Source organism: Bubalus kerabau, chromosome 4 (assembly GCF_029407905.1).
Source record: "Bubalus kerabau isolate K-KA32 ecotype Philippines breed swamp buffalo chromosome 4, PCC_UOA_SB_1v2, whole genome shotgun sequence".
In the NCBI taxonomy this organism is placed as follows: domain Eukaryota; kingdom Metazoa; phylum Chordata; class Mammalia; order Artiodactyla; family Bovidae; genus Bubalus; species Bubalus kerabau.
The window spans coordinates 182,514,609-182,539,465 of NC_073627.1; the positions used below are offsets into that span (position 1 = coordinate 182,514,609).

Below are 24,857 nucleotides of genomic sequence, written 5' to 3' on the forward strand. Positions count from 1 at the left end.
CGGGGAAGAGCGGGGTTCGGGCCGCCGAGTGACCGCCGGGGTCGGAGAGGGCGTAGCCCGGGCTGCAGGGGCTCGCGGAGCCGCAGGGCGAAGCCAGCGCGGCGGGGTCTGCTCGGTGCCCTCGGGTCCTTGCAGAGCGCTCAGGTGAGCGCGCGTCAGCGAGCCACCAGCTGCACGTGACGGCCGCCCTCGGGGGCGGGTCCACTCGCGCCTCCCGAGACCTGGGGCCCCGCCCCCGCCCGGTGGGATCGCCGCGCTCGGCCCGCGCCGCGCGCGACGGCCGTGGGCTGCGCGCTCGTCGACGACGGGCTGGTTCCGGGCCCGAGGGCGGGCGCGCCCCCTAACTGCGAGCCCGTACGAAGCGGTGCTCCCCCGGCGGGAGCGTGTGGACCTGCCCCTCACCTGCCCCAGGTGTGCGCCGCCCACAGCGGCCTCACCTGCCCAGGTGTGCGCCGCCCACAGCGGCCCCCGCCCGGAGGCGGAGCCGCGACTGCGCCCGTCCTCTGCCCGGGCGCGGTCCACAGCGCCGGGGCGCCGGAGCGGGCCAGGCTCGGGGTCGCGAGTGAGTAGGGGCGTCGGCGCGGGCCTCTCCTGGCCTCGGGCTGCCCCCGGGCCTCGAGAGTCTGGCTGGGGAGGGTCAGTCTTCGGGGGAAAAGGGAGAAGCTGTGTCTCTGGGATTGTTTGCTGTTGCGCGTCTTTTAATGGCTGTCATCCCACAAGCTGTCAGAAGTTAAAAGGACTCTCCACAAACGTGGTTGTGATGCGGACTCAGCCCCCGTCGATTCGATAAACAGACACGCTCTTCTTGTTTCCAGTCTTTACGGTTATCATTCATTTTATACGATGTGTAAATATTTAAAGCTTGAAAAGCCAGGTATTGGTTGCTGTCCTTTCCGTTTCCTGTGTGTAAGTGCAGGTCATTCTGGACCTCTGTAAGAGCCGTCTGGGTTGAGTCGGCCTCTGACTCAGGCAGGAGTCCGGGTGCTGCCCTTGCTCCGCGACCTCCTGAGGCGTAACTGTCAGGCCCTCCAGGCTCACCCAGCCCTGCCTGTGATAAGCCGCGCTTTGCGGGTATCGCTTAGGGCAGACTGACTGGCAGCCCCGCTCTCAGAGCCCTGGACCCCGTATTTCTTTGCTGTGGTAGTTTTTCCTTGTTTAAAGAAGCAGGAAACTGCTCTGAGTTGGTAGATGACCAGACGGTAATGAGATGGAGCCTACTAGCTGGAAATGTGTCGTTTTCACTTCCTGTCCGTTGGAGTATCGCCACGGCTGCTGCTGCTGAGGCTGAGTCGGGGAGAATGACACAGACAGGGGACCCCTGCCCACAGACAGTAGGAAGCTGATGGCCCCCCAGAATGTTCTACCAAAGGGGCGAGGTTTCCAGGTTTTATTTTGTATACAGAACATGCAGTGTTCTGCATTTTTGTCTCATGAGACTTTTATTGGGATGTGAGAGATGCCTGAGTTAATAATCGGTTAGTCAGACACTCTGCACACACCCACCTCGGAGAAACAAGTCTCCAGTGCTACTGTTTAGTTTTTTGTGTGGCCTGCTGTTGAAATACCTGTGCAGTGACCAGCTGGAGGTTAAAGAAAGTTATTACTTCCAGCCTGTTTATCATGCTTAAACTAAGGAGAATTGGTTGCCTGGTTTACAAATGTTCTATTTAAACAAAGATTATATAACCTTAGTTAATACTGCTCCTCATCTTTTGAAAGATTAAAAAAAATATTTAAAAGAAATTGTTGCTCATCAAGAGTGATTTGATGCTTTTATTGCATTTAGGAAATTTTCTCAGGGAGTTTCTCTCTGTTTAGAAATTAGGAAGTGGTGTTTGGAAAGAAGAGACTGCTGACAAGTCAAGGGGATGCTGCTGCCGTGTCGCTAAGTGACCGGTGGGCACAGACGTCGTTCTACAAGTTACCTTATGAGCAAGTAGTTGTGGTAAGACGTCATCCTGTGCAGCTGAAGACCTTAGCACACTGAATTTTTATTTTCTTTGGGAGGAATCAATTTCACAGTCAGTGATCGGACTAGAGTGGCATATGTAGCCTTACTCTGAGCCAGGATCACTATTCAGTTTGAGAAATGGTAAAGCGAGTATAAGTCAAGGGTCTCCTTACGCTGGAAGTTATGGGTCTCGTCACTCCATACTTCTGTACCCTATCCAAAGCCTGCAGTCAGGGGAAACAGAACAGAGGCAAAGGCCGCGATAATGTTTGGGGTTCAAATGATAAATTTGGTTTGAAGTTTGGACTAGAAGGTTAATGACCTGACCAGAGGGGCCCATTTTGATTTCTAGAACTGGTAGACTTTGTCTCCTTAAGACAAAGGAAGCAGTTGAGCCTGGACCACAGAAAGATAAAAACTGGTTTAAGAAACAATGGCCATAGTTATCAGGCAGTGGTGTCCATGATGATGATATACTAATAAAGCTAAAGTCAATATTTCAAAGATTTTTGAAAGATCACATATAAAGTTTGTTTTAGCTAAGATTAATAGCCAAAATAAAAATTTGTAAAAAATTTCCTGTAGATAGCCTTCTCGTAATTGAGACTCTGTTGAGGAAAATAATATATTGGATGCTTTTCGTCAACAGAAGGAAAGTTTGGAAGCCCTTGAAGTCTTACAAAGTTGAGGTGCTGGGAGGGGCCATTCCTCTCCTGCATTCATTCCAGACCTCTGAAGGGCCGGACAGGAAACTAGTCAGACTTCTCTCCTAGGTGGCAACTTTCTCCAAGTAGATTCTAATGTCCTGGTTGCCCCCAGTGTCCCCAGCCCTGAGTTTAATACCCTCTGATCAATATGGAAATTATTTCTACATCTTAAGGTCGTTTCAAGGTTTTGAGGTTTCAAAAGTAAAAATTTTCTCATTAGTATTTAAAAAAAGTCCTCTCAAAAAAAAAAAAAAAAAAAGACGACTTAGTATGGGGATTTTCAATTATTTTAGTTACTTTTTAAAATTTTATTTTATTCTTGGCTGCACAGGGTTTCTATTGCAGGGTGTGGGCTTCTCATTGTGGTGGCTTCTCCTGTTGCAGAGCACCGGCTCTAGGCACGTGGGCTCAGTAGTCGTAGCTTAGTTGCCCTACAGCCTGTGGGATCTTCCAGGACCAGGGATTGAACCAGTGTCCCTTGCATTGCAAGGCAGATTCTTAACCAGTGGACCACCAGGGAAGCCTTATTTTAGCTACTTTTTAAAGGAAATTTTGCCTCTATTTTCTTGGCTTGAGGTTTGGCAGCCATCCTTCTCTTAGGAGGAAACTCAAATATTTATATATAATTTGCTTTGCCTTGGAATTCAAGAGACTTAAAACTTTTATGAATGTTCAGATGCAAACCACGACTTAATAGTGACCTGTTTCTTCATAACTTCAGCAACATAATGATACTAACCTTCTGATCAGACCATGCCCCTCTGCCTTATGGTCAGCAGAGGAATGTGGAAGAGCCACAGCATGACACTGAGGACTGGAATTGAGGCTTGTCTCCAAATCATTATTGTTACTTGTTGGCTCTGACAGAGAAATTCACTGTACACAACTATGGTTGGGCAATATGCTTTTATTAGAGATTCAGTAGGATCTGTGCTATTTAAATGCATTAGCCAGGCTCTTCAGGAGTTCAGCTGAACATGAAGCTGTCCTCACCATGGCCAGCCTTGTGACACCAGTTCTCAGTGACCAGGGCTGTGTCTGGCATTCAGGCTCAGTGGTCTGCAGGCATCCCAGCTGGATCTGAATTCCCCAGCCCAGTAGCTTCCCTTCCCCTGTTTATAAAAGAGGCTCTGACCTTCCCTAAACAGGATGTTTGCAATAGCAACTCTCAACATGGAATTTTATTGTTTAACTGGTTTAACTCTGCTTGGTTGATAGAGTTCAAAGTAGAAGGTCTTTTGGGGGTAGGATTTATGATCATTTACTAAACTTTAGTTGCACGTTCCAGAAAGTCTGATCCAAACTGGCTTTAGCAGAAGAGGATTTTACTGGCCCATGTGCCTGAAGAGGGGGCTTCCCAGGTGGTGCTAGTGGTAAAGAATCCGCCTCCAGTGCAGGAAGCGCGAGAGACTGCAAGGGCTGCTTGTGGCCTCAGCTGTGGCCCAGCCCCAGGCTGAGGCAGAGCCAGCAGAGCCCGGCTTCTCTCTAAGTAGTCAAGAGCTTCTCTGCACGGCTCTGCTCTCAGGCTCTCCCCAGGGGTGAAAAAGTCTTGCAATAAGTCCAAACACAAGGACCTGCAAGAGAGTTCTGACAGCTCCCACACAAACCCGGCTGGATGTTGGTGTGGATCAGCTTTGGTTACAAAGTTCAGCTGTAGCACAGGGAGGACACTTGTTCTGATTCAGCAAATGGGTCACCTGTCCTGCTCTGGATGCTGCTTTAGGGGAACAGACAAACTGCTGTTCCCCCCCAAAAGACATAGATATTTAGCAGCCAAAGGAACCAATTTCCACTGCAGTTTATTAATGCACGGCAGTGAGAGAGACTGAGCATCTGTGTGCTTTGTAAAAGTACTCCTTCTGACCTGCGAGGACTGCAGCTGAGAGTGGTAGACCGGTGTGTGGATGAGTCTCAAACCACACACTCAAGTGCCAGAAATGTAAGCATTTTATCCTGAGCCCTCACGTTCAGTCACTTTTCAGAGTGGGTTTGAGAAGAGGAGTTGGCTCTTTGCCATCTCTGCCCAGTCAGGTTTGCTTTTGGTCTTCAGTTCGGTTCAGTTCAGTCGCTCAGTCGTGTCTGACTCTTTGCAGCACGCCAGGCCTCCCTGTCCATCACTACCTCCCGGAGTTCACTCAAACTCATGTCCATCGAGTTGGTGACGCCATCCAGCCATCTCATCCTCTGGCATTCCCTTCTCCTCCTGCCCCCAATCCCTCCCAGCATCAGGGTCTTTTCCAATGAGTCAGCTCTTCGCATGAGGTGGCCAAAGTACTGGAGTTTCAGCTTTAGCATCATTCTTTCCAAAGAAATCCCAGGGCTGATCTCCTTCAGAATGGACTGGTTGGATCTCCTTGCAGTTCAAGGGACTCTCAAGAGTCTTCTCCAACACCACAGTTCAAAAGCATCAATTCTTCGGCGCTCAGCTTTCTTCACAGTCCAACTCTCACATCCATACATGACCACAGGAAAAACCATAGCCTTGACTAGACGAACTTTGTTGGCAAAGTAATGTCTCTGCTTTTGAATATGCTCTCTAGGTTGGTCATAACTTTCTTTCCAAGGAGTAAGTGTCTTTTAATTTCATGGCTGCAGTCACCATCTGCAGTGATTTTGGAGCCCCCCAAAATAAAGTCTGACACTGTTTCCCCATCTATTTCCCATGAAGTGATGGGACCAGATGCCATGATCTTAGTTTTCTGAATGTTGAGTTTTAAGCTAACTTTTTCACGCTCCTCTTTCACTTTCATCAAGAGGCTTTTTAGTTCCTCTTCACTTTCTGCCATAAGGGTGGTGTCATCTGTGTATCTGAGGTTATTGATATTTCTCCTGGCAATCTTGATTCCAGCTTGTGCTTCTTCCAGTCCAGCGTTTCTCATGATGTACTCTGCATGTAAGTTAAATAAGCAGGGTGACAATATACAGCCTTGATGTACTCCTTTTCCTATTTGGAACCAGTCTGTTGTTCCATGTCCAGTTCTAAGTGTTGCTTCCTGACCTGCATATAGGTTTCTCTTTGGTCTTCAGTTATCATTCATTCTGAAGATGATCCTTGTTGCATTCACAAGGTCTGACACTCCAGCTCTCAGATGGAACAACGTGGAGTTCCCCGCCACAGGCGCAGCTGGCTCTCCGGTGCCTTCTGGGCAGAAGTGGTCTTCGTGGGGTGCGCACCATTTACACTGGAGCCGCACACAGATCTCAGCTTTGGTTTGGTTTGGTTTTGTCTTCCCTTTCCTGTGACAACTTTGAAAGGACTATTTTAGGGCATTACACCACTTATACCTTACTACCCCTTAACCTCTACTCTTTTAATGTCTGGGAAATGTTACAGAGTCTGAGAGGTAGGGAATCTTAGCTCTTATTCAGCACATATTCTTCTAAACCTATTGCATTTTCCAAGTAAATGAATCTTTCCTAGTCCACACAGACATTTGACCTTTAATTCCAAAAAATCACAAATACCTTATTCATTTAACAAATATTTATTGAGCACTTACTATATACACTTAGGGTGTGTGTTGCAGACACTACACTGAATGATATGGTCAATGTGCTAACCTGTGGCACCTACACTGGAGAGAGATTAGGGTAGAAAGAGTAGAGACAGGGTGGTGATACAGCCCATGTTGTTGTTGCTCAGTCGCTAACGGTGTCTTGACTCTTCACGACCCCATGGACTGCAGCACACCAGGCTCTGCTGTCCTTCGCTATCTCCGGGAGTTTGCTCAAACTCATGTCCATTGAGTTGGTGATGCCATCCAACCATCTCATCCTCTGTCATCCCTTTCTCCTCCTGCCTTCAGTCTTTCCCAGCATCGGTCTTTTCCAGTGAGTCACCTCTTCACATCAGGTGGCCAAAATATTGAAGCTTCAGCTTCAGCATCAATCCTGATAAATATTCAGGGTTGATTTCCTTTAGGATTGACTGTTTTGATCTTGCAGTCCAAGAGTCTTCTCCAGCATCACAGTTTGAAAGCATCAATTCTTTGGCACTCAGCCTTCTTTATGGTCCAGCTCTCACATCTGTACATGACTACTGGGAAAACCATAGCTTTGACTATATGGACCTTTGTTGGCAATGTGATGTCTCTGCTATTTATTACACTATAGGTTTGTCATACCATTTCTTCACTAGTGGATCAGATGGTAAAGAATTTGCCTGCATTACAGGAGACCCAGGTTTGATCTCTCGGTGGGGGAGATTTGCTAGAGAAGGGAATGGCTACCCACTTCAATATTCTTGTCTGGAGAATTCTGTGGACATAGGATCTGGGCAGGCTATGTCCCTAGGAAAACAAAGAATCAGACACCACTGAACAACTAACCCTTTCGCTTTCACTTGTCTTCCAAGGAGCAAATGTCTTTTGATTTCATGGCTGCAGTCATCACCTGCAGTGGTTTTGGAGCCCCAAAAAATAACTGGGCTGTCTGTCATTGTTTCCATTTTTTCTCCATCTGTTTGCCATGAATTGATGGGACCAGATGCCATGAACTTAGTTTTTTGAATGTTGAGTTTTAAGCCAACTTTTTCACTTTCCTCTTGCACACTCATTGAGAGGCTCTTTAGTTCTTCGCTTTCTGCTATTAAACCATCATCTGCATATCTGAAATTGTTGATATTTCTCCCAGCAATCTTGATTCCAGCTTGTGAGTAATCCATCCTGGCATTTTGCATATGTACTCTGCATATATGTTAAATAAGCAGGGTGACAATATACAGCGTTGACGTACTCCTTTCCCAATTTGGAACCAGTCCGTTGTTACATGTCTGGTTTTAACTGTTACTTCTTGACCTGCATACAGGTTTCTCAGAGACAGGTAAGGTAGACGGGTATTCCCATCTCTTTAAGAATTTTCCACAATTTGTTGTGATACACACAGTCAAGGACTTTACTGTAGTCAATGGAGAAGTAGTTTTCTTTTTGGAATTCCCTTTCTTTTTCTATGATCCAACGGATGTTGGCAATTTGATCTCTGGTTTCTCTGCCTTTTCTAAATCCAAATTATACATCTGGAAGTTTTCTGTTTATGTACCGCTGAAGCCAGCTTGAAAGATTTTGAGGATAATCTTGCTAGCATGTGAAATGAGTGCAATTGTACTGTAATTTGAACATTCTTTGGCACTGCCTTTCTTTGGGATTGGAAACTGATGTTTTCCAGTCCTGTGGCCACTTCTGAGTTTTCCAAATTTGCTGGCAAATTGAGTGTAGGACTTTACCAGCATCGTCTTTTAGGATTTGAAATAGATCAGCTGGAATTCCATCACCTCCAATACCTTTGTTTGTAGTGATGCTTCCTAAGTCCCACTTGACTTCACCCTCCAGGATGTCTGGCTCTAGGTCAGTGACCACACCATCATGGTTATCCACATTAAGACCTTTTTGTACACTTCTTTGTGTGTTCTTGCTACCTCTTCTTAATATCTTCTGCTTCTGTTAGGTCCTTGCCATTTCTGTCCTTTATTGTGTCCATCTTTGCATAAAATGTTCTCTTTTGCATAAAATCCCCAATTTTCTTGAAGAGATCTCTAGATCTTTCCCATTCTACTGTTTTCCTCTGTTTCTTTGCATTGTTCACTTAAGAAGGGTTTCTTATCTCTCCTTGCTATTCTCTGGAACTCTGCATTCAGTTGGGTATATCTTTCCTTTTCTCCTTTGCCTTTCACTTCTCTTTTTTTCTTAGCTGTCTATAAGGCCTCCTCAGACAACCATTTTGCCTTCTTGCATTTTTTTTTTTTTTTTTACTTGTGGATGGTTTTGGTCACCAACTCCTGTACAGTTCTCTCTCACATGTCCAACTCTCACATCCATACATGACCACTGGAAAAACCATTGCTTTGACTAGATGGACTTTTGTTGGCAAACTGATGTCTCTGCTTTTTAATATGCTGTCTAGGTTGGTCATAGCTTTTCTTCTAGGGAGCAAGTGTCTTTTAATTTCATGGCTGCAGTCAGCATCTGCAGTGATTTTGGAGCCTAAAAAGATAAAGTCTGTCATTGTTTCCATTGTTTCCCCATCTATTTACCATGAAGTGATAGGACCAGATGCCATGATCTTAGTTTTCTGAATGTTGAGTTTTAAGCCAGCTTTTTCACTCTCCTCTTTCACTTTCATCAAGAGGCTCTTCAGTTCCTCTTCACTTTCTGCCATGAGGGTAGTGTCATCTGCATATCTGAGGTTGTTGATATTTCTCCTGGCAATCTCGATTCCAGATTGTGCTTCATCCAGCCCAGCATTTCACATGATGTACTCTGCATATAAGTTAAATAAGCAGGGAGACAGTATACAGCCTTGATGTACTACTTTCTTGATTGGATCCAGTCTGTTGTTCCATGTCTGGTTCTAACTATTGTTTCTTGACCTGCATACAGATTTCTCAGGAGGCAGGTGAGGTGGACTGGTATTCCTGTCTTCTTGAAGAGTTTTCCACAGTTTGTTGTGATGCACACAGTCAAAGGCTTTGGTGTAACCAATAAAGCAGAAGTAGATACTTTTCTGTAACTCTTGCTTTTTCAATGATCCCCTGCTGCTGCTGCTAAATCGCTTCAGTCCTGTCTGACTCTGCGACCCCATAGACGGCTGCCCACTAGGCTCGCCCGTCCCTAGGATTCTCCAGGAAAGAACACTGGAGTGGGTTGCCATTTCCTTCTCCAATGCATGAAAGTGAAAAGTGAAAGTGAAGTCGCTCAGTCGTGTCTGACTCTTAGCAATCCCATGGACTGCAGCCCACCAGTCTCCTCCATCCATGGGATTTTCCAGGCAAGAGTACTGGAGTGGGGTGCCATTTCCTTCTCCGTCAATGATCCCCTAGATGTTGGCAATTTGATCTCTGGTTCCTCTGCCTTTTCTAAACGAGCTTGAACATCTGGAAGTTCATGGTTCATGTACTGTTGAAGCCTGGCTTGGAGAATTTTGAGTATTACTTTGCTAGCGTGTGAGTGCAGTTGTGCAGTAGTTTGAGCATTTTTTGGCATTGCCTTTCTTTGGGATTGGATTGAAAACTGACATTTCCCAGTCCTGTGGCCACTGCTGCATTTTCCAAATTTGCTGGGATATTGAGTGCAGCTCTTTACCAGCATCACCTTTTAGGGTTTGAAATAGCTCACCTGGAATTCCATCACCTCGACTAGCTCTGCTCATAGTAAAGCTTCCTAAGAGCCACCTGACTTCACGCTCCAGGATGCCTGGCTCTAGGTGAGTGAGCACACCATTGTAGTTCTTGGGTCATGAAGATCTTTTTTGTATAGTTCTTCTGTGTATTCATGCCACCTCTTCTTGTATCTTCTGCTTCTATTAGGTCTATCCCATTTCTGCCCTTTTTTGGCCCATCTTTGCATGAATTGTTCCCTTGTTATCTCTAATTTTCTTGAAGAGATCTCCCGTCTTTCCTACTTTATTATTTTCCTCTATTCCTTTGCATTAATCACCAAGGAAGTCTTTCTTATCTCTCCTTGCTATTCCTACTTTCTTCAATTTGAGCCTGCATTTGGCAGTAAGGAGCTGATGATCTGAGCCACAGCCAGCTCCAGGTTTTGTTTTTGCTGACTGTATAGAGCTGCTTCATTTTCAGCTGCAGAGAATATAATCAGTCTAATTTCAGTATTGACCATTTGGTGATGTCCATGTATAGAGTCATCTCTTGTGTTGTTGGAAGAGGGTGTTTGCTGTGACCAGTGTGTTCTCTTTGCAAAACTCTGTTAGCCTTTGCCCTGCTTCATTTTGTACTTGGAGGCCAACCTTTCCTGTTACTCCAGATATCTCTTGACTTCCTACCTTTACATTCCAGTTCCCTGTGATGAAGAAAGTGTTAGTCACTTAGTCATGTCCAACTCTTCATGACCCCAGGGACTGTAGCCCTCCAGGCTCCTCTGTCCATGGGATTCTCCAGGCAGGAATACTGGAGTGGGTAACCATTCCCTTCTCCAGGGGATCTTCCCAAGGCAGGGGTTGAACCTGGGTCTCCAGCATTGCAAGCAGATTCTCTATCATCTGAACCATGAGGGAAGCTGATTATGATGAAAAGGATATCTTTTTTTTTTTTGGTGTTAGTTCTAGAAGATCTTGTAGGTCTTCATAGAACCATCCAATGTCCTCTTCTTTGGCATTAGTGGTTGGCGTATAGACTTGAATTACTGTGATGTTTAATGCTTTGTCTTGGAAACAAACCAAGATCATTCTGTTGTTTTTGAGACTGTATCCAAGTACTGCATTTTAGACTCTTTTGTTGACTGTGAGGGCCACTCCATTTTTTCCTAATGGATTCTTGCCCACCATAGTAGATATAATGGTCTTCTGAAATAAGTTTGCCTATTCCCGTCCACTTTAGTTCACTGATTCCTCTAATGTCGATGTTCATACTTACCATCTCCTGCTTGACCATGTCCAATTTAGATTTACCTTGATTCGTTGAACCTGGACCTAACATTCCAGGTTCCTTTGCAGTATTGTTCTTTACAGCCCTGGACTTTACTTTCACCACCAGACACACACACAGCTGAGTGATGTTTCTGTTTTAGCCCAGCCTGTTCCTTCTTTATGGAGCTGTTTCTCCATTCTTCCCTAGTAGTATATTGGACACTTACTGACCTGGGGGCTCATCTTCTGGTGTCATATCTTTTTGCCTTTTCATTGTGTTCATGGGGTTTTCAAGGCAAGAATACTGAAGTGTTTTGCCATTGCCTTCTCCAGTGGACCACGTTTTGTCAGGCCCTGACTAGCAGGGACATGCCCTTCAGCCACTCCCCGGAGCCGGACAGCATGCTGGCACCCTGGTTGTCCCACAGCTGGTCCTCACTGAGCCTGTAAACCTTTACTGGCCGCCCAGTGTCGATCAGCTTGCCACCCAGGGGCCTTGGCAGAAGCCATGCTGGAGTGCCCGGAAAGGGGTCTGGGGAGGCGGGAGCTGAGGTTGGAGCACACCCGGAGCGCGTGGTTCCTCAGCCTCACCGCTGGACTGGCCGCCCTGGGGCTGATCCGCCGCCCACATGACCCGCAGCCTGCCGAGCTCTGGGCCCTGTCTGTCCTCTCCTCTGGCTCCTCGGCCTTATTGTTCAGTCCCGGCAAGCCCAGCCACCCCGCATCTGCCCCACACAGATACAGGTCATGGTGCAGGCTAAATGTGATGGAGGAACTTTAAGGGATGTTATCAGTGGACGGCTATTATTTGAGATATTACTTAGAGCATTTCTTCGGAGAAATGACCACAAGAGTTCAAGACTGGAACCAGAAACCCCAGAGGAGGCTGCTGAATGGACACCACAGGACTGATACTCCCTGGGCCAGACTGGAGGTGGGAGGAGGGTGAGCTGCAGTCAGATTCTAAGCTGGAGGTTTGTGTTTGGAACTGCATACTGGGGGATGGCAAGGCACGAGAGAAACGTGGGAGCCCCAGCTGGCCTGGGGTTTGAGAGTGTGCTCTCTGATGGATGAAGCCCACCTGGAAAGGAAACTTGGGGAGCAGGCTGGAGAGGAGTCGGGCGTCACTGTAACTCTAAATGTGATTTATTTGAGATGCTGACTTGATTTCAATGTCAATTAGTAACTGATACTCTGAGTCTGGCATTTCGGGAAAGGATTACCAGATATAAATGGTGTTTAAAGTCATAGGCCTAGGGTTGAGTGTGAATAGAAGAGGATGGCGCCTTGGGGAGGCTGAGAGGACCGTAGCCTCCACCTCTTGGCTCATTCCTGGAGGCTGTTGATCGAAAGAGATGCACAGCGTGAGAGCTGAGAGTTCAGTTTATTGGGTGCAAAACAAGGACCGTAACCCAACAGACCGTCGCGGAGGTCCTGCTGAGGGGCTGCTCTGAAGAGATGGGGCGGGGAGGCCAGTACTTCTGTTTTGCTGAAGAGGGTACCTGCAGCCAAGCACACATTTTGGCAGAAGTTGCTGCTCATCACAAGGAAGGGGTGTCTCCATTCATGATTTTAGTGTTCTTCTAGATATGAGAAAAGGCAAGAAATTGGGCTCTTAAAATCTTCTCCTGAAAATAGCTATCTGAAGGCCTGTTCTACCAGTTTTTCCAGAGCAGAGAGGGCTTTGTTCTGATCTCCAGCCTGAACTCCCTTCAGGGTGTGTGGAAGGTCTGCACCTGCAGTGGCCTAATCTTTGTGGAGTCAGATGCCAAGCGCCAGTGTTGAGCTGGCGAGGCAGATGAAGTCAGCCTTAGCAGCCTCGGTGCTGCCGGCCCCCGGGCCTCGCCCTCCAGGCCTGGGGTAGGGCTGCTCCTCACCCCTTAGCTCACCCGTGTTTTGTGTGGTCCAAGTGGTGAGGCTCTGCTTAGCTGCCCCAGGAAGGGATGGCCCGGAGCAGGGCGGGTGGGTGGGAGGGCTTCATGCCAAATCTCAGGCCTGGTCTAAGATTTCAGTTCCTCAAAGGGCTGTCTGTGTGCAATGATTTCAAGTAGAAACAGCGTTTAAAGTTGATCTTGAAGAATGAATGGTATTTTAAGAGGTTGCCATTTTTTTCCAGTAGGGCCAGCCAGCCAGTAGATCAGGCTTTGGCACCCAAGAGGCAGAACTGTGTATTGGCACACAAGAGAGAAAACAACCTTCCACAGATTTTAGTGGTAACTGGATTATAACAATAACTGAGCACTTCTTCTGTAATCCAAGTGTACTGATGTGTGGAATGCGATTCTCTTTGTGGGAGAACACTTTCGACTTGAGCTCACTATTTAGTGCCCTTTATCAGCACAGGTCATGAGTGTTTAGCTGTCAATGCTAATCTATGACGGGATTTTACCTATTTCATCTTTGAAAGTGTGTTCTCCCCTGAAATGTTCTTTTGATTTGGTTTTTTGCAACCAACCACTCTCACATCCGAGAAGGCAATGGCACCCCACTCTAGTACTCTTGCCTGGAAAATCCCATGGATGGAGGAGCCTGGTGGGCTGCAGTCCATGGGGTCACTAAGGGTCGGACAGGACTGAACGACTTCACTTTCGCTTTTCACTTTCGTGCATTGGAGAAGGAAATAGCAACCCACTCCAGTGTTCTTGCCTGGAGAATCCCAGGGACGGGGGAGCCTGATGGGCTGCTATCTATGGGGTCGCACAGAGTTGGACACGACTGAGGCAACGTAGCAGCAGCAGCACTCTCACATCCAGGCCATAGGAGAGCAGGTGGCGGCTGGATTTGCTGAGTCCTTGGTGCTCTCGGCTCCGCACGCGGCCTTCATCGTGTGCTCCGGGAGGACCAGCAGAGCTCCTTTAGAGGGGCCGGTGCCCAGCTTCCTCAGGAAGGGTCAGGCGGGGTCAGCGAGTGGTGAGAGGTCATCTGGCAGAGCCTTCTGAGCCACAGGCCCAAGAAAAGCCCTCGGAGAACTCCACACAGCCCCCTCCACTCAGAAACTGGAGCCTCCACAGGCTCTGAGGGTCCTGCCCCCGCCTCACCCAGATCCCATGTCTGCCTCTACCCCTGGGCACAGCTCCCAGAGGGGCCCAGCCTGGTGGAGCACGGCGCTCTGCTGTCTGCGGCTGAGCCTCACCTCCTCCAAGAAGGGCTGCGTCCTTGCACATGTCCCCCTTCAGAGCGAATGGTTCCCACAGTTAAGGTCCCAGTATACCCGCTGCATGCCTCCACCTGCTGTCGGACTTGCCTGCTGCACCTCCTCCAGGCGGGCAGGAGGTTACAGCCACAGGAGCTGGCATAACTCAGGGGTCGGGGGGGAGCGCAGGGAGGGCCCTCTGACGTGAGGCTGTTTCCAGGTGCAGACAAGATCCATCTTTTCATCCATTTTAACATTTAATGAAAAGGCAAAAGCCACACCTTTGCTTTCTTTAACAAGGACTTGCAAATAGTTTATTATAAAAGCTATGTAATCAAAGAGAAAGATATTAACATATGTATGTTATATCTTAAAAGTGTTTTTACCCATTTATCTACCTCCCCAAACTAATTGAGTGATTAGAATGTATATAAAACAAGTCAAGTTAGAAAATAAAAATTGCAAATACTTTTCCATATTCTGTAATGCCATGGAGAGATGATAAGTTTCAGCTGCAACAACAAGCCCACGAATCTCAATTTCTCGCCACTGTAAGAGTTATTTCCCCCTCATGCTCCAGGTCATGGGCAGCTCCCCGCAGCCAGTGAAGGAGAGGGAAAGGGTGGGGAAACATGCTGCCCCGCCATCTGAGCAGCCGCTCCGGAGGACAGCGCTGCGCTGAGGAGCATGCGTGTGGGTGGGAACTCCTGCCCAGCCGCGCGACTCACCCAGCAGCCCTCCGCCTGCAGCTGTCCATTCTGTTAGGAGCAAGGCTGCGTAAGAGAACAGAGGCCTGCCTAGTCGGGTGCAGTGTGCAGACAGGTGCACTCTCGTCAGTTTTCCCCTCGTGTCCCCGTGTGCCCTGCTGACTCCTGCGGCTCAGGGCCTGCGTCCCTCGTCGTGATCACTACAAGTGGGGCTGGCTTCCATCGCGTGCTCACTCTGGCTGTGGTTTTCAGAGTCTGTTCACTGCGTCAGTACTGTGTTGAAAACTTGGAAATGCCCCCACCATAGGCACGTTTTCTCGGTCACTGTGGAATATCAAACCAGTTGCATGTCTTTAGCCTGCTACTGGTGGCCCTAGTGGTAAAGAGCCCCCGCCACGCAGGAGACGTGAGAGCCCAGGGTTCGATCCCGGGTCAGGAAGATCCCCGGAGAAGGAAAGGGCAACCCACTCCAGGGTTCTTGCCTGGAGAATCCCATGGACGGAGGAGCCTGGTGGGCTACAGTCCTTAGGGTCACAAAGAGTCGGATATGACTGAAGCAATGTAACACGGCATTAGTCAAGTCACGACTAACAGCTACTTCTATAAAATGTACTTTAATGGCCCAAATAGCTACATAAATGTGTTCATTTGGAATTTTTCTAGGTTATATTTTTTCTAAGACCTTTTAAATCCAGATTGTTTAACCAAAGCACTGATAATAGGAAATGTTTAAAAGTCACTTGTACATTGACATACTTTTAAATGGGTGTTTTAAGATTCCTTCCCTATTTAAAAATTATGTGCTTCTGGGAATTTTTCAGTGTTTGTGCTTCATATCCACCACTGAAAGTGACAGCAGAGTACTGAGAATATCAGCCCTTCAGTATCTTAGTACCATCAGCGAAATGGGACAGTGTGATTTTAAATACATGACTGGGGAGACGAAGAGCAACTGCACGTTAGTTCCTAAAATTAAAGTCTAAGAATTGGCAATGATACACAAATGCATATGATAATAATTGAACATTTAGTGTGTAGCTACTCACCCAATCCCTGTCCTGTGAATCGTGTGTGTGTTTGTGTGTGTGTCCAAACATGCCCAGGGGAGGGGAGGCTGTCTATACTCTTTGTGTAAAATGTAAGGATATATTTTTCACTTTTCTACACCTCTTCATACAAGACATGTTCATTGTGAGAGGTCACATTTTAAACAAAAGATAATGTATGGAGTAATTATTCATAATATACATTTTTTTAATAGCTGGAGTCATGCATTTCCACTACTACATTAAATATTTAATTGTTCAATATTCAATTTATGCTGAGCAATCTTTGTTATGTAATATTTCATACATACAACATACAAAGGACTATTGAGAATAACAATTTACCTCCATGACTTACTATACACAGTACAAGTTTCCAGCAAGCTTCCTATATAAGCCTTCCCCACACCCCACAGCAAGTATCATTATACTTGATTTTTATATATAAATATTTATATAAACATTTACATGTGTGTGATACCCTATATGTCTTTATGTAGCTTGCTTTTCCTCTCAATATTCATATTTTGCCATGCTGATACATGTAAACCTAGTTTATTTGAAGTTCTGTATAGAATTCAGTTTTAATACTATACCAAACTAGGTATGTCCATTCTCCTCTTGAGCAGAATTTGTTTCCTGCTTTGAAAGTGTTTGATTTTATGTGCTATTCTTATATTTTGCTATTAAAAGCATTGCCTCAACGAACCTTCTTACACATGTAGAACTGGTTTCCTGGGCTGCATGACAAGCTACCAGGAACTGGTTGGCTCACAGCAACAGGCAGGTCATCTCCCACAGGGGAGGCCTCCTGTGGGGAGTCAGTGGCGGCACCTGGAGGGCCCCACGTCTCCAGAAGGCCCGCCTTCTCCCCAGACCACGGGCTCCAGGCTGGAGGCCGCACGGTGCAGCCTCCCCTCCTCTCCAGGTCTCACCCTTTCTGTCTCCTTAAGGATAGTCATCTTGCACTTAGGGACCACCTGGGGAGTCTGGAGTGATTAACTTATTTACATCTGCAAAGGCCCTTTTTCCAAGTGAGACCCCTTTCACAGGACCCGGTGGACATGAATTTGGGGCCACCGTCCCGCCCAGCCACCAGTGTCTCCATGAGTGCATCCAGGTGTGGAATTGGTGGGTGCTCTCTGCTGTCCTCAGAGAGCTCCCACAGCAGCCGCCCTTCCTCAGGACCTCACCAGCGGGCCACAGGCTTCCCTCCATGCCCCTGCCCGGCCTGCATATGCGCACTGCAGGCTTTGGTCATTGCTGTCCACCTAGAGGACGAGAAATGATAATGCATTGTGGTCTGGCTTTGCACGTCCCTGGTTTCTTAGGAGTTTGATCCACTTTTCATGTATTTATTGGCCATGGTGGTCTCTTCTGCGGATTAGTAGTTGAATATTTTGCCTAATTTTCTATATTAATTTCATATTTTTTGATATTAAAAGATCTTTATATATTCTTGATGTGGTACATATATACAGTGGAATATTACTCAGCCATAAAAAGGAATGAAATCATGTCATTTGCTACAACATAGATGGACCTGGAGATTCCCACACTGAGTGAAGTAAGTCAGACAAACACAAATACCATATGATACCACTTATATGTGGAATCTAAGAAAAAGGTACAAATGAATTTCTCTATAAAACAGATAGAGTTACAGACATAGGAAACAATCTTATGCTTACCAGAACTTAAGGGGTAGGGAGGGATGAATTGGGAGATTGGGATTGACATATACATATGACTGTGTATAAAATAGATAATAAGAACCTACATAGCACAGGGAACTCGGATTAATATGCTGTAATAGCCTATATGGGAAAAGAATGTTAAAAAAAAGTAGATAAATATGTGTGTAAGTGACTCTTCTGTACAGAAGAACCTAACACAATATTGTAAATCAACTATATTCCAATAAATGTTTTTTAAAAAAAGGAGAAATTGAAGAAGCAAAATGTGCAGAACCAAAGATGGACTTAAAAAAGTCAACCTGAAGAACTCTAAATTTTAAATAACACAAGAAAAAATACTAAGGATATGATAGAGATACAAATTGAACAATGATTTGTAATTATAATCAATTAAGCATAAATTATATCAATCATAATACAAGTAAATACATTTAAATATACGTATTAAAAAGTAAAATATCTTTATATATTATGAGTTCTAAATCTCTATCATTTATACTTATGACAAATATATTCCAGTCTGTGGCTTATAGTCTTCTTTTTAAATGTATGTTGATATATAACTTTTTACATTTTAATGTAGTTGAATATATCTGTAGTTTCCCTTTATTTTGTGCCTTGTTTATACCATTCCTCCATCCTCAGATCATAAAGATACTCCCTATTCTTTTTATTCTAAAAGTACAAAGTTATGCTTTTAATATTTAAGCATTCAGTTACATTGAATTTTTTGTATGATATGATGTCGTAATCTAATTTTATTTTGTTTTCCTTTGAATGACCCAGAGTTGTCGCAGAACGATTTATTAATCTGTGTCATCTCTGTCATATATTTTTAAACATGAGTATATATATTTATATGAATATTCCTTTCTTTTGTTGTGAATGTAGCATTGTTAATTAAGTGCTGTGGTTTATTCACTACATTGTGTCATATATGTTTAAAATATTAGGTTCTAAGTTCACATCCTATACAAACACGAAGTTTGAAGTACTTCAAATATTTAATGTAAAATAAAAGCTCTGAAAGAAAATCTGAAATAATACTCGTATAACTTTTGTCTTAAAGTAAGACTTTTAGTCACAATAATAGAAAGATGATAATGGTAGAAAGCCCAGAGAGATATTGCCACATAAATGAAAACAAATACTGAGAAACTGTACATAAAGGTGTAAAAAACAAGAAGCTGAGATGGAAACTTGCGACATGAAATTTTAATATGAAAATTATAGAGAAATGAGTATAGGACCAGAAAAATAGGCAAAGAGCACCAACAGAAAATACGCAAAACAAAATGAAATGAGTGAGACATCGGCTGGTGTTGGATAAACACGTCCTGTTCTGACGTGCCCACCTCGCCTGTGCTGCTTCCCTGGTGACAGTACACGTCTCATGGTAACACTTGGTGCTTCTAAGGTTGGAGAGTGTTTTTAGAAGGCGACTTCATAATGGAAAAAAGCCTAAAAATTTTTTTTAAGTCATTAATTCCAACTCCTAAGATTCTCTCAAGATAATTACTATCCAACAGTGGTATCAATAAAAGCTAAAAATGAAATAATCTACTTGTTTAACAATAGGAACCAATTGAAGCACACGCTAAATGCAGACAGCGGTACTGGTGAATATCAGTGGTAGGGGTGTCTTTTTTCTTCGGTATTTGCATACCTATACTTTTCCTGTTATTTTTACAATGCACTTATGCCATAATTTGTTGGTTTTTTTTTTTTTAACTTTTCGTCTCAAAATTCATGGGCCTTTTACACAATGAATTTGAAAAGTAATTCTCCCATAATTTCTAATTCTTTTATGGTTTGACTTTGGCATTTTGAATCATTGGTAGATTTGGAGTTCCTGCAGTGTGGCACTGCGGATGGTAGTCCACAAAGGACGACTCTTGTGCAAGATGACTTTTCCACATTTATTTGAGATGCAGTGTTCATCACATATTAAATTCCCCTATACATCTGGGCCAATTTTTGAATTTTCTATTTTGTAAAATTGATTTTTCTGTCCATATTTGTATCACCAGGAGGTAACTTATAGAGGCTTTATAATATGTTAGATGGAGGTTTTCACCTTCTTTTTCCTGGTTCACACATTTTTTTCTAGCCTTTCTTGCTTATTTTTCCAAATGAATTTGAGGACTACTTTATTTAGTAAAAAAAATACTTGTTAGACTTAAACGGAGAAAGCAATGGCACCCCACTCCAGTACTCTTGCCTGGAAAATCCCATAGACAGAGGAGCCTGGTACTCAGCGACTTCACTTGCACTTTTCACTTTCATGCATTGGAGAAGGAAATGGCAACCCACTCCAATGTTCTTGCCTGGAGAATCCCAGGGACGGGGGAGCCTGGTGGCTGCCATCTGTGGGGTCGCACAGAGTCGGACACGACTGAAGCGACTTAGCAGCAGCAGCAGCAGCAGACTTAAAAGAGGATATGAATTTGATTTCATTTTTTAAAAAGTAGAAAAACTATCATAAGAAAATTGAAAAGACAAATGACAAAGAGGAAATCAATGTAACTTGTATTCTAGAAAAAAAGGTTAATTCCTTTAATATATAAATCAATAAGAAACAGAGAAATACCCTCCCTAAATAGACAAATATTTTAAAAGATTTGACAGAAATGGAAGGACATTAATATTACTCATCATAAAAGAACAAATTAAAAGTGCACTGAGAGCTTCACAGGAGGAAGCTGGGGTTGGAATTGCCATTTGAGTAACAGTTAGAAACTGAGGGAGACGTTTAGAGCATCGGTTTTTACACTGAATGACAGCAAATGGATCCAGGATTCCTGAGGGGAGGGAGACGCAGCCCAAGATTTCCCGCTTTTCTGCCTGGAAGCTGCGCGGGAGAGAAACCGCCTTAGCCTGTGTTCCTTCCAAACTGTTGCTATTCAGTTGCTAAGTCCTTTTAAGATCCTTTAGATCGCCGTGATTTTAAATTTCTAAGATTTTTGAGAGTTTAAGGTTTCCCAATCTCAGAGTGAATTTTATTTATTAGGAAAATAGAGATGAAATGATCACCAAGTAAAGATTTTCAATTTATTTCTTTTGTCTGGTAGGATACAGTTTGTTAATGCTTAATTGTGTATGACAAAAATGAAATTACAACAAACTACTAACTTATATTTAGTAGGTTTTTTTCATTAAAATCACTTTTTTAATCTTTTAGTGAACAACCCTATACCTTCCAATTTGAAATCTGAAGCAAAAAAGGCTGCTAAAATTCTAAGAGAATTCACAGAAATAACTTCCAGAAATGGACCTGATAAGATCATCCCTGGTAGGTGAATAATATGAGTACTTTCCACTTCTGCATTTGCTCTGTTTCCCAAATTATCTTCTCAACCCTTGACTGCGCACAGGTCCTCAGACCGCCTCTCTGCTCTGGGCCTGTCTTCCCTGCCGGGCTCTGGGCGGCCTCCTCTCCCGCCTGCCTTCGCGCTCCTTCCCCTTTTGTGAGTATCCCTTGTCCTTTGCCAGCGCCACTTCCCTCAAACTCACAGGTCCTTGTCCTCAGTTTCTGAGGGCTTTGCAAACTCACTAGCTAATCTCATAAATAAATTTTAAATTTGTGTTTTTTCTTTGTAGATAAGATAGTTATACATTACAGTGGTTTAAGAAGACTAATCACTGATTTCCAGTACAACCAGAAATCTGTATTCCTGGGGTCCGAAACTTCAGTTCCTAAGCTCCCCCAGACCTGCTGAATCAGACTCCGTGCTTCTCCTGTAGTCAGGCGGGCCACACCAGACCTGGTCCAGAGGCAAGCCTTTGGGAACCACTCTCTGTTCATTACTACTACCCGTTGTTTCTAAAAGGTGTTTCAGAAAATACTTATCTGATGCTAAGAGACTCGTATGCAAACTAGCTTGGGCAGACAAATTTCCCTCTTAGTGCAGGACTTTCATCCTTCATTAAAGAAAGGAGTTTAATTTCTTAAGCTAGATTTTCTGAAGTTATTTAACAGGTTTTTAAATGTTTTTAAAAATTACTAATTTGTTGTTATAATAATAATACTAATTACTCTTATTTTGGCCTAGCCACTCCTCTCATCTTAAGAAAACAGGGCTTTTTAGAGCATTGATACTCAAAGAGCAGACTGGACAACATTCGGGCATCACTTGGGAGCTTGCTAACAAATGCAGGACCTCAGGCTCTTCTTAGACCTAAGGAATCATAATCTGCATTTTTCACAAGATCTCCAGTGAGGTACATGCATGTGAAAGTTTGAGAAGCACTGCATAGGACTTGAAGGAAATCCAGCCAGAAAAATCTGAGTTTTCTTAGCTCTGTTCTGAAGCAGGAGGTAGAAGACATTTCTTGATATATATCAGCTACATATCAGGCTAGCCCAACTTACAGATAAAGTGTATTTCCTACCATAAAACTATCTGGGTATGGATTATTTCTCAACGATTTTGTCCAGCAGAATTCTGTCTTGCCTTTTCTGCCTCCAATTAAAGGCCACCCAACTCCCTTTCACTGGCTGTCACTCAGAAAATGAAAATCTGTTTACATAGGAGCCTTAGGAAGAAGAGCTTGCTCCCAGGGTCTACAGACTGCGAGTGGAGGGGTGGGGGTGGGAGGCAGGAAGGCCCAGCTGCCAGGGGACCAAGCCTTGCCTTTCCATGGGACGCGGAGGGAGGGCCGCTGTGTTTACATTAAAACCGGGAGCTCTGTTATGGAACAGGAGATGAAGTCTCAAAGCATTTTAAAACAGAATGCCCAGCCCTTTAGACCTCCTTGGCTGTGAGTTCACAGTTTTCTGGTGTAAGGGCTCTGAGATGTGAGACTGAATTTAGAGAGTAAATTTGCAATCGATCCATCCTCGTTACAAATGAAGAGCTAACTGGACAATTATTTAGTGATTGTTGGTAGTTTACTGTCCCTGAACTTGGGTGGATAAGATATTAAAAACACACCTGACATTTGAAATGTGTTCATTAAAGAAATCTACTTTGGTTCTATTTAATGTTTCTGAACACAGGCAGTGCTCACTGTAAAAGCAGTGGGAACGGCCTGTGCGGTGTTGAGGATGGTCTGCTGGTGTGTGCTGTATAAACAAGGCTCCTGGCGTGTAATGAAACTGTCCGTCATCATTGCCTTGTTACACCCCTTAGAAATGGAACTCAGGCACCTTAGCAGCCGCCCTCTGAACAGCATCACTTCTGACCCTGCTTCAGGACCGGCAGCTGCAGACAGTCTGCGTCTCACCCTCCTTGTGCCTTTGGTTGAATCATCTCTGAGGGTCTGTTATTAAATTTTGAAATGGTATGCATGATTGTATTCGAAATTTAGTGTCTCCTAAGGACTGAAGGATACATACAAAGTCTTTTCTGTGTATTTGAGTATACTATTTGGTCTGACTTCTTCAAAATAATATGTGACTAAAATGATGATAAATTAAACTACCTTAAAAGTAGTATTGGGTTCCAAGAATAATTTCAGTCTTAAGGCTTCCTTTGTTATTTGAAAGATGTACTATTGTGTAAATAAATCCACCAAATAGTGAGACACTGTGTTTAGTGGGACCTATGTTAATAACCTTCCTTTTATGGAAAGAACTTCCCTGAAATGTGAATAAACCGATATTTTGTAAATGGAATTATATTTTCAGTGCTTTGGTAGTTATGTGTTTTTCAAATACTGATCAAATCATTTTGTAAAGTTAAAAGCCTTTTTTAAGTGGCATTAAATTTTTCTGGTTTTGAAACCAGATTTTCATATTATTAGCAGGTGAGCTCAGTGATGTGGCTTTAAGCTCAAACACTCTGCCACACACACTGCCTATCAGTCACTGTTTAAGTTTCTCCTTAATACTCTGTAGATCTTAATTTCTTTGAAAAAATTTGAAAATTATACATTACGTTTTAAATTAATTGAAATCTCCAAATTATTTGCCCTGCTGCTAGACATCAGCACAGTCTCATCCCAGGCTCTCATTTCTTGTGGCCATTGCAGAATTTCTGAGCACCTCTCCGGTCGGGTTAGGGCCACCAAATGCTTCAGGCTCTCCTGGGGTGGATTCTCCTCAGTTACCAGGGGCCCGGGCCCGGGTCCGGGAAGCACAGCTCCGTGCCCAGGTCTGACCCGTCGGGGTGCACCCTGCCCTCATCTTTTGCAGCGCACGTCATCGCCAAAGCCAAGGGCCTCGCGATCCTGTCGGTGATAAAGGCTGGCTTTCTGGTCACGGCGAGAGGAGGCAGCGGGATCGTGCTGGCGCGCCTTCCAGACGGAAGTAAGTCAGCGGCTCTTCACCGGGAGGAGCGGAGAGCCCCTCTCCGCGCTTGTGTTCCGTTTCCGCTGTGAGCGGCGTCCCAGGAGGGAGGCAGGCTTAGTGTCTCCACCGGCACCGCCTCCCTTGGGCGGCTCCCTGGGTGTTTTCTGTTAGCCGGCCAGCCCGGGAACCTCTCAGAACACCAGAAGGTGCGCCCCGGCCTTTACATATTTTCTCGTCCTTTCGTGGAGCAAATACTAAACGTTGACATTATATTTCTCTTGTCAAATATGCATTCTTATTCCTCAGCTTTAGGGTACCGTCTTCTAATGTTTTATGGAAGCTGATAAGGTGAAAGACCATTTGTAAGCTTTCCCCCCATTTTTCCTGTAGGAGACCTTAAAAACTGAAACATTTTAAAGAATATCCATCCTCAGGGCAGAATCATACCAAGATCATTATAATTTGGCTTTACTTTCTGGTGTGAAATCTAATACCTGATTTTTCAGACATGACACCAAAATACATTTGCCTTGAATCTCAAGAACCAACATTTATCATATTTGAAATGTGTGTAGGAGTGTGTAGGGGCCGGAGAAGGCAATGGCACCCCACTCCAGTACTCTTGCCTGGAAAAGCCCGTGGACGGAGGAGCCTGGTAGGCTGCAGTCCATGGGGTCGCTAAGAGTTGGACATGACTCAGCGACTTCACTTTCACTTTTCACTTTCATGCATTGGAGAAGGAAATGGCAACCCACTCCAATGTTCTTGCCTGGAGAATCCCAGGGACGGGGGAGCCTGGTGGCTGCTGTCTATGGGGTCGCACGGAGTCGGACACGACTGAAGCGACTTAGCAGCAGCAGCAGTGTGTAGGGGCTTCCTTCGTGACTTAGTTGGTAAAGAATCTGCCTGCAATGCAGGGGACCAGGGTTCGATTCCTGGGTTGGGAAGACCCCCTGGAGAAGGAAATGGCAACTCCAGTATTCTTGCCTGGAGAATCCCTCAGACAGAGAAACCTGGCAGGCTATA

At 44.8% G+C, this 24,857-nt stretch overlaps 1 protein-coding gene across 5 annotated transcripts in view; it reads left to right on the forward strand.

Moving 5' to 3' along the window:
* Nucleotide 1: 1 nt before the first annotated feature.
* Nucleotides 2-24,857, forward strand: part of SH3YL1 (SH3 and SYLF domain containing 1) — a 62,896-nt gene continuing 38,040 nt past the window's right edge. Inside the window, exons 1-3 of one of the 5 annotated variants that reach the window (XM_055579558.1) lie at nt 2-562; nt 1,819-1,945; nt 20,781-20,891. In XM_055579558.1, coding sequence (XP_055435533.1) covers nt 20,868-20,891 — 24 coding nt within the window. In that variant the 5' untranslated portion in view covers nt 2-562; nt 1,819-1,945; nt 20,781-20,867. Of the gene's footprint in view, nt 563-1,818; nt 1,946-20,780; nt 20,892-23,735; nt 23,850-24,857 lie in introns of all 5 variants that reach the window. The other 4 variants (XM_055579556.1, XM_055579560.1, XM_055579557.1 and 1 more) reach the window with 4 other exon arrangements.